The 10,393-nt window shown below is 34.6% G+C and overlaps 1 protein-coding gene across 1 annotated transcript; it reads right to left on the minus strand.

Moving 5' to 3' along the window:
* Positions 1-3,244: 3,244 nt before the first annotated feature.
* On the minus strand, positions 3,245-9,269 carry LOC142632531 (uncharacterized). The gene is made up of 4 exons (XM_075806916.1): positions 9,020-9,269; positions 7,375-7,460; positions 4,966-5,898; positions 3,245-4,810 (listed from the first exon to the last, which is right to left on the minus strand). Exons 1-4 carry the CDS (start codon positions 9,267-9,269, stop codon positions 3,245-3,247), a joined length of 2,835 nt encoding a protein of 944 aa, XP_075663031.1.
* Positions 9,270-10,393: the final 1,124 nt, after the last annotated feature.

The raw sequence follows: 10,393 nt of genomic DNA on the forward strand, positions 1-10,393 counted from the left end.
ACCTTCAAGCAAAGTAAATATCTGAACAACTAATCATCCACCCCCTTCCATATTTTACCATCACATTAAGTATAATATATTAAGTTGATTGTTTTCTAATTCATAAAATAATCCCGCGCATTGTGCGGGTTAAACCCTAGTTTATATAGTAATAAAACTGAACTTAAGATTATCTCATTAGTATCAGTTGAGTCAAACACACACTCATACTAATACAATATTTGGCAAAATAGAGGGGGAAGGGAAGGAAAGGATCTCATCATTTTTAGGGAAAATCACATGTGGCGAGACTTAAAAGAAAATTTGGAAAATATCTAACATGATGCAATATAATTGGAGGATGTACATAATTCTATCATTTTACACCGATCTAGTAGAATTTAAACTCTTATTTTCTTATAATGAATAGGAGTGTATGATTTTGGATAAATCAAAATCGGTGAATGATTAATGCAAAAATGCAATATTTTATTTATTTATTATTTTTTAATAATTGACAAAAATGAAACACTTTTTTATATTTTTATTTGAACACTTCTAGTTAGCTAGACTCTAAGAGCATTTGCATCTAACAATGCAAAAACACAAAGGAGGAAACATTAGTGCCAAAAAAAGGGGAGAGAATTATGTTAGCTTGATTAGTATTTAGTGCGTATTGGTTCAAGGTGCCTGTTGGTTCGATGAAATTGAATCATAGGCACAAATCTCTAAAAGATGCAATTCTAGGGAAGAAAAAGTTTTTTAAACAACAATGCCTGGATGTGTAAAGATGAGAAGTTTAAAATCTTGCCTAAAATAAAATGCACAAATTATTTTGAGAAAAAAGATTGTTTGAAAAAAAAAAAGGTTATTTGAAGAAAAAACAAGTTTGCCTTCATTTTTTTTATAAGATTTAAAGGATTTTTTTTTCGTAAAATGTTTTTTTTTTTTAATTTTAATTTTATAAAAAGAACATTGGCTTTAGAAAAAGAGGTTGGAATTTTTTTTTTTTTTTTTGTGAGAAAAGGTTTCATTTACTTTCAAGAAAATGGATTCTCAAGTTTGTTGGGAACCAAGGATTTTCTTCATTTCTTTTTTAGATAGAATAGAGAAAGTTTAAAATCCATTTTATTTTGAGAAAAAAGGGGTTTCCTTGGTTTAATTGGAAACCATGGTTTTTATCCGATTTTAGAAAAAGAAATTTAAATTTAAATTTTATAAAAGATGATAAAATGTTTCTTTTGAATAACAAAGTATAGATTTTAGAATCTTTTTGTGAAAGCAATGATTTAAAAAAAAGGTTTTGGAAAAGAGTTGACTTAAAGAAAAAGTGTGCCCATGGTTTGTTTGTTTGTTTTAAAATTTTTTTTAAGGTGGATCCGAAAATCCTCATGGTTTTTGTTTTAAGAAAGGGAGTTTTTTTGTTGAAATATTTTTTGTAAAAATACCAATTTTGAAAGAAAGAGTATTTTGGGGAAAGTTTGATTTAAAAAAGTTTCATGGGGTTTTTTTTTTAAAGAAAAAAGGTTTGGATATAAAAATTCCATGATTTTTATAATAAAAGAAAATTTATATTGAAAATGTTTATTTGTTTTTTTTTTTTTGGTGAAAAAACCAATTTTGAACAAAAAGAACTTAAGAAAATAATTGATTAAAAAACGTTTCCATGGGTTTTATTTTTAGAGAAATAATGTTTGGATCCAAAAATCTTGTGGTTTATTATCATTCTTGAAGAAAATATGGTGTAGAAAAATTATTTCCTTTTTTATCCAAAACTTTTCTTATTTAATTTTTTTTTTAAAGGATTCCAAAAGAAAATCATTTTTGGAAAGAGGGGAAAAGGGTTCTTTTTTTTAAGAAAAATCTTTGAAACCATTTTTTTATTATAGAAAAAGACACTTTTAGAGATTTATTTACCCAAGTTTTTATTTTATGGCAACATTACACATGAGAAAGAATAGAGAGTGTTGAGGTATATTTTTTTCACTCATGCCACATGCTCCAATCCTATTTAAGCATATTTATTTATTTGCCAAAAAAATATCAAAATATCATCCATAAATTATTTTGGGCCTCTATGAATATTTCTCATCCCATTGACTCACAAATATTTCCTATCTAATTATCTAAATTAGGTCACAATATAAACCATCACAAAAGCCCAAAATATCATATCTTAATCAATTTTATTATAATTATTTAGCTGAGCCCAAAACCGGCCCTATTGACCCAATGCACACATCCCAATCTTTTTAAAGCCCAAGATTACTTATGCTTGAAGATATTTCAAAAGCCCATGATTCAAGTCCATAACAAATCAATTTTATCAATGGAATTCAAATCCATAATCAAAGCCCATGGTTAAAACCCATGACAATTTGTTTATCAAAAGCCTAAGTCACATTGACAATATCAAAAGCCCAATTCTTATTGGTAATATCAAAGCCCAATTCACAATAACAATATTAAAAGCCCATTTCTCATTGGCAATATATCAAAAGTTCAATTCTCATTGGCAATATCAAAGCCCAATTCTCATTGGTAATATTAAAAACTCAATTCTCATTGGTAATATCAAAAACTCAATTCACGTTGGCACTATTAAAAGCCTAAGCTAGCTACTTGGTACTATTTAGTAAAAAACCCAAGGTTATCAATACTTGGCAAAATACTATATCATAAATATTTTATTTAAAGTCCAATGATGAACAATACTTTAAGTTCTTAAACCTATTACTATAATATTACAAGCCCGTAGAATCTATCTTATAAAACCCATGGTAACTATTTATGTTACGTAACACTATTTATTTTTCCAAAACCCATGGCAAACATATATCAAGCCCATGGAGAATTATGAATTTGAGTTACTAGTATAAAAGCTCATGGAAAGTTATGATTATTTATCTTAAACCCATGACATTTCTTTATTTCCTATCATATTATAAACCCATGGAATTTATATAATAAGAACCCATGGTTATTATTTATCTTATATCACATCATTTATAATATTTATTTCCAAAACTTATGGTAATTATTCATCTTACAAGCCCATTATGATTACCTATCAAAACCCATGAGAATATGGCAAATATTATCCATTAAGTATTTTAAAGTAATCAAACTCATATCAAATATTAAACTATACAGACTATTATTTAAAGCCCATGGGAATAAATATCCAAATCCTTTTATGAGTATTGAAGCCCTAAAACGTTTTGTTTTTTTGTTTTTTTTGATACCATTCCTGAATAAAGAAGCATTACAGCAGGTTAGTATTAACAGTACAGCAGTTGATTTTCATTTTAGTGGCCAACTGAGCTAGAGAAAAAGTCCAACTATTTACAACCCTTGGTACAAACACAGAGTGATAAACAAAACCATCAGCCAAGAGATAAGACCAATCTGACATGAAACTCTTCTCTTGCCAATTAGTGGTGAGTTTGCAGTTATTGACTTGCACAGCCCTCCTACAATCACTGAGAAACAAAATGTGTTTGAAACCCAAGTTCCTAGCTTTGAGTGCTACCTCTAGCATTGGCCCCTGGATGATGACTGGAATAGGTTGATCTGCACAACTAGAGATACCTTGTAGAATGGTATTTCCTTGAGCGGTTTTGGCTTCATATGCAAACCCAGCTCTATTCAACTTCTTTAGTCTAGCACCAGCAACTTTGACAATGAGCTGCCAAGGACCAACAGGGATTTGAACCCGCTTGTTTTGAACATCACGCCTATGAACTGATGTAGAGCAACAACCAAAAGCTTCTGTAAACCTGCAAACAAGAGATTGAGCTGTTAGAATGACTTCTAAAGGGTTAGGTTGTTTCCCTTCATGAACCACCAAGTTCCTATGAGTCCAAATTGACCACAAGGTAGTAAAGACCCCTTGCAAGTACCTCATATTATCCAGATCCAAACTCTTATGTCTTAAGAGCAGTTGCCCAAGCCATTGCTGCACTGAAATATTCCTAATGTCAGAAGTGTGAATAGCCAGTGTGGTGCCATGCCAAATTGCTTTGGCAAAGGGGCAAAAAAGCATCAAGTGAGAGGAAGACTCCTCATCCTCTTCACATAAAGGGCAAGAGCTAGCAACAGGAATTCCCCTAGACCTCAGAGAAAGGTAAGTAGGCAGACTGTCATGGCAAAGTCTCCACACAAAGTTTGCAATTTTCGCAGGCACTTGGACTTTCCATATCAGATGCCATTGATTCAAAGAGTGGAGGACATTGTCCTTGGAAATCAGATTGTAGGCATGCTTCACTTGGTAATCACCCGAAGAAGAATATTTCCAAGCTATCAGGTCTAAACCGGAACCAGTCTTAGAGATTGGTAATCTTAGAATCTCAGAGCTAATAGGGTAAGAGTACAGTAATCTGACTAGACCTGGCTTCCAAGAATGAGTGGTGCTATCAATCAGATCAGCCACAGAACCATTACTCAAATTATGTTGCCTCAAGGTTTGGGGTTGGCAAGGGAACCAAGCTGAATGAGATAGAGGAATATTGGTTCCAGACCTTACTATCCATCTCCCTTCCTTTAGCAAGTTGTTCTTCTGGGTTACAATACTTCTCCAGAACCAAGAATGGTGAGGCTTGGGAACACGGTCATGAATTGAAAAGTTAGGGAAATATCTAGCTTTAAAAGTTTTGGCAATAAGGGACTGAGGATTCTGCCCAATTCTCCAAAATTGTTTGGCCAACATAGCTTGGTTCATTAAACCAAACTTTTTCAGTCCTAAATCACCCTCATCCCTAGGTCTGCAAATCTTGTCCCAACTAACTAAGTGTAATTTCCTTTCATTCAGCCATGCCCCCACCAAAAAGCTCTAGAAATAGCATCCATTTTGTTGCAAATAACTTCAAGAACTTTAAAATAGGAAAAAGTATAAAGGGGTAAGGACTGAAGGGTGGAAGAGATCAAGGTGGTTCTGCCAGCTTGGGAAAGTAATTTAGCTTTCCACCCTTGCAGTTTGGATTGCACCTTATCCAGAAGAAACTGAAAATCAGCAACCCTCTTTCCTCTTAGTTTAAAATTAATGCCAAGGTATTTGCTAGGAGCTTGGACAAGGTTAACCTGCAAGGCATGAGCTAGAGTTTCCTTAGCCTCCTCAGACATATTAGGTGAGCAAAAAAGATCAAACTTGTAGAGATTGATGCTCTGTCCAGATAATGAACAATACCAGTTTAGGATCCCTTGAATGTTGGCTAAAGATTGATTGTCATTTTTGAAGAATAGGAGAGAGTCATCAGCAAAGAACAAATGGGTGAAGGAAAGGCCATTCCTACCTAATTGAACCCCCTTAATCCTCTTTTGATTTTTCACCTTTAAAATTGCCAAAGAGAGAATATTGGCACACATAAGGAAAAGGTAGGGGGAGAGAGGGTCTCCCTGCCTAAGGCCCTTCTTGGGGTAGAAGGATTGAGAGAGATTCCCATTAATGAGGAGTGTATAATGAATAGAAGTGACACACTCCATAATCCACTGAACCCACCTATCATTAAAATTCATAGCAATGAGGACAGCCTTAAGAAAATTCCAATCTACCCTATCATATGCTTTGCTCATATCGATCTTCAAAGCCCCAAAACAATTCTTTCTTCCTTTCTCCTTACCCAAATAATCAAAGATCTCATGAGCAATTAAAATATTGTCAGAAATATTTCTTCCTCTGATAAAGGCATTTTGGAATGGAGTGATAAGACAATCCATAAGAGGTTTAAGCCTATTAACCAAGACATTGGCAATGACCTTGTAAATAACATTACAAAGGCTAATAGGTTTGAAATAGGAGACCTCCTCAGGAAAAGGCACTTTGGGAATGAGAGTGATATAGGTATGATTCAGAGATTTAAGAAGAGAACCAGAATGAAAGAAGGCATGGACAGTATTGAAAATATCCACCTTAACAATATCCTAATACTCTTGGTAGAAAAAGGCAAGAATGCCATCTGGACTAGGAGCTTTATGTGGACCAAGTTGAAAAATAGTGCATTCAATTTCATCATTTGTGATGGGTCTGTTAAGGTAATCCAGCTGTTGTGAAGAGAGTTTAGGAATGGGCAAGGATAGTAACTCCTCAAAAATGGAAGAGTGGTCCCTATCCACAGGGTTGGAAAAATTTAGGCTAAAATGGCTAGAGATTGTGTTTTCAATAACTAAAGGATCCTCAGAAAGATTCCCCTCCACGGTTTTGATTTGCAAGATTTTATTCCTAGCTCTTATCTGCCTAGCAATGGTTTGGAAGTACCTTGTATTCCTGTCCCCCAAGACAATTCCTTTATTTCTAGCTTTTTGGGCCCATTTTAACTCCTTCCTAAGCATGAGGACCTCCAATTCTTCCCTTAGAACTCTTTCCTTCCCAACATCCTTAATGTTTAGGATAGAGCTAAAATGTATTTAATGTGCTAACAATGGGGTAAAAAACCATGGCAACACATAGCAACCTTGTCCATTTTGTAGGACGCAGGGATCGGAATGCAAGCCCAAGTGAAGAGAATCACTAAAATATGGCCCAACAGAAGTACCTAGCGGAAGTATCCAAAGGAAGTACTCTAACAATTGAGACAGTAGGGCTAGCTACTTCTTAATTTCAGCAGCTAAAACCTATTGATTATGACAAGACTCAAGGGCTAGGGGCTGACATATAAGAGCTGAGGTCATGTCATTTTCTAGTTCCTCTCCAAGTTTTGGTCAAAGGGAAAGGGAAAGCCATAACTAAGACCTCCATGCTCATGAAATCCTCAACTAAATAGTTTATTTTCTTAATAAAAATGTATGTATTTGATTCATGAACCAAGCCCTAAAAGGGGAAAATTAGGAGGGCATAAGAGGGTGTCCAGTAGAAGCTCCCAGTAGAGACATCAATGGTTGACACCTGGTTTGGAGTGCTAACTAGCCCTCTTGAGCTCTGATCCTAGCTGTAGCAAGCAAGATCTCTAGTCCTAATACATGCCTTAATCCCATTGGACGAAATTAATCTCCAAATCTCAGCATTTAATGCTTAGATTAGGATCATCTTAGCCTCCATTTGAAACTACCCAAAGAAGCAAAACACTCTAAAAGCAAGTCTCACCATTTTGGGCCAAATCTCAGAGGAGATATTCTGGGATTTTGCTACTGTCAGACCTAGTCCTTCCTAAATTTTGCTAATCAATCCCTTAAGCTTCACTATAAAAGGAGCTAACATCAACTCATCAAGCGAACAACATCTAATCATAAAATTCTTCACCCATCATGCTATTTTTAGCTTATAAATCAGTCCTTAAGTTCATAAATCAGTTTTTGATCCATATATACCCATGTATGCTTACCCATAAACATCTCATTCTATCTCCTCAGAAAATCCCAGCACCTTAAAATAGTCATAAACAACCCCTTTTTACACCATACCTGAAAATGGGTAAACACCACTCCATCTCTCTTCCATACTTCCATATATTCACTCATACTTTCCACAAAGTCACTCCCACCACTCACTATACACATATATTCATCATTATGGGCATATTATGGCACATAGAGATCTTGTTTAAACATTTACTGAAATAGATGGACACTCTTTCTCTCCCTTCAATGATTCAATCCATCCTAATTTTTCCTCTTTTACTTGTAATTATGAAGCTTTTAATCTTTGTTTATTGCTATTATAATGAAGGCCATAATGTATTGGATACTATGGAAGTTTCCCTTATGTTGACTTAATAATAATGAGAAAAATATGTGATTTTTATCATGTAAGCACATTTATTGACTAATCAGACATTATCACTGGAGGTCTGTCATATTCACTGCTGGACCATTTTTCCTCTTGTGTACTTGTTATAACGGGCCCACTTTTATATTAACTGACTATCGAGGAAATGTAATTTTTACTATGTAAATACATTTATTAATTTTCCAGACATCTACTGTTGGACATTTCTCTTGTTTACTGTTGGACTATTAAGCACTTATTGTGATGGACCATCCTTTGTGCTAGCTTATCTTTGTAGGAGGTATTTTTGGGGCATTATTATAATATTTGTTGGATCAACCTTGACCTTGAGCAAAATGGGTCTTTCATACTTCACCAAAGTCAAGTCTCGGTCTTGGCCCCCAAATATCATATTGGTGACGAAAAAACGCCGCCCTAACAGAGAGCAACAAGAATGAATGTAGGTGCTAGAAATTAAAAGACAAGAAAGTAACGTGCTTTAGAAGTAAAGGAATTTGAATACAAGACTTAAAAATAAATTTCTTGGAATTTAATGGAATTTAAAGACAATAAAAGTAAAGTGTTAGGAATTTAAAGGAATGCAAAGACAAGACAATAAACATGAAGACCTTGGAATTTAAAGAAATGTAAAGACAAGACAATAAATATGTAAAGTCAAGACAATAAAAATAAAGAGCTTGGAATTTAAAGAAATGTAAAGACAATACAATAAATAAAAAGAACTTGGAATTTAAAGAAATGTAAAGACAAGACAATAAAAGTAAAGTTTATTGAAAAATCATTTTTTAGAAAATTTCCCTTAAATAAGTTCTAATCTTGCCACATCAAGCCTTATGGATTCTTTACCAAGACATGAAATGGGAGTACAAGCCATCACCATTCTCTAGGCAACATAATAATATTGTGCTTGGGAAGAAGGTTTAGAATCCATTGAAGAGAAACTCATCTATAAAAAGGCTTTATTTTCTAACTAAAATGGTCACACACATGGTTTAAGTCATCGCATACCATCTGGGTTATGAGAGAGAGAGAGAGAGAGCAATAAATAAATGGGAGGGAAGAACAATATATAAAGATGAATAAATGCAATAAATAAATCAACAAGATAAATAGATGAATAGCAAAGTAAATAGATCAATAGATATATGAACAAAAAAAAAAAAAAACAAAATTGTTTTTCCTAGATGTCTAGAGTTGATTAGTCCTCCCACCTAGGGATACTTCTCACATAGTGTTTAGGAAAAGGTATAAAACCCATCTAGGAAAAACCCACAAGAATATAAATATTCAACAAGTAAATGAAACAAGATCCTTGAGGACCTTGACCACCTTGAGGGGTTTGAGGTATGGTTGTTTGTTCATGTAGGGACTGAAACTTTACCCACATAGCAGCCTGAGAACACTGAAGATCTTCAATGGCAGCCATGATATTCCTGCTCTTATGATGACCAGCTTCACCCGAGGATTCTATGCCTTTAGAGTGCATAGATATATGATCTGTACTTGGTTCTGACCGATGCTTTTCACCCACACCAGTCAGTATCCCCATAATCTTCTTCTTTGGAGGCATGGAAAAAGTAGAAAAAGTGGTAACAAACAGAGGTATATAACCCAACCCAACAAAAACACACTTAAAAGGTAAATAACCAGAGATCCCCAGCGGAGTCACCAAAAATGTACGTGCAAGTTAGATTTGAGCTTATATAGAGAAGTAAAATAAGTTACCTAATAGTACATTTACATGAAAAAGCTTGATAAGATGCTAGCTTTGACATGACACTCGAACAAGTAGAAGAAGATACTGGTAAGACACGAAAAGACACACATTTAAACAAGAAGAAGAAACAGATGAAAGAAACGCAGGATGTACGTGGAAAACCCTAGAAAAGGGATGAAAAACCACGGCTTGAGCAAGAATGTAATGTTCTTGCTCTTGTTCAGATTGTATTATGTGTGAAAGGAGATCCATTTCTTACAACAAAGTTGTTCTTTTCTCTCCCCAACTCTCTATCCTCTTCTACAAAATATCTACTTGGGTTCTCATCCTAACAACACAGCTACATGTTCCTTTTATACTTTAAGGAATATGGCTGAGTACAAAGCCAGGTGTCAAGTCATCATTTCTCTATTTTGGATCTTTTCATAACCGTGATGTCATTTGCTGACTAGAGGATAAGAACTGCGCTAACGTTGCACTGGGACCCGTGAGTAGGTGACTTTGCCACTGCTTGGGAAACAAGTCTTGCACAATGAGAGGCATATCAGGAATACTGTGATTGATACACGTGTTTCTAATGTAGTCCAACATGCATTCAACCAATAAAAGGTGTCCTCATAGCTTCCGTCCTTAGGAATACTGTGATTGATACACCTATGCATTCTTCCATGCCTTAGTGGTGTTATGTACATTGGCCCCCCAACTGTCAATGGCATTTAATCGTAAAGGCCTTTGACAGTCACATTGGTTCAGGCATTAACACTCTAATAATCATGCCTTGTGACATTTGAAGATGGACATGTGGTTCCCAAGGGTGATCCTAGCCGTTTTGGCACCTTTTTGTTTCTTGCGTTTTGGTAGACAGACATTACTCCTCATAAATGTCATGTCTCTTCACTTAATTGCAATTGAGAGTTTAAGTAGTGAATGTTTCTTTTTCAATATTCATTCCTTTTGTATCTTTATGATTCTCTAAA

This window comes from Castanea sativa, chromosome 4, assembly GCF_040712315.1.
Source record: "Castanea sativa cultivar Marrone di Chiusa Pesio chromosome 4, ASM4071231v1".
NCBI classification, from domain to species: domain Eukaryota; kingdom Viridiplantae; phylum Streptophyta; class Magnoliopsida; order Fagales; family Fagaceae; genus Castanea; species Castanea sativa.

Coding starts and splice junctions, on each gene's coding strand:
- LOC142632531 (XM_075806916.1), bottom strand. CDS start 9,269: ATGCCTCCAAAGAAGAAGATTATGGGGATACTGACTGGTGTGGGTGAA. Junction 5,899..7,374: donor TGGTGTTTACCCATTTTCAG/GTATGGTGTAAA, acceptor CAAGAGTATTAG/GATATTGTTAAGGTGGATAT. Junction 4,811..4,965: donor TTCAGTTTCTTCTGGATAAG/GTGCAATCCAAA, acceptor TGCTATTTCTAG/AGCTTTTTGGTGGGGGCATG.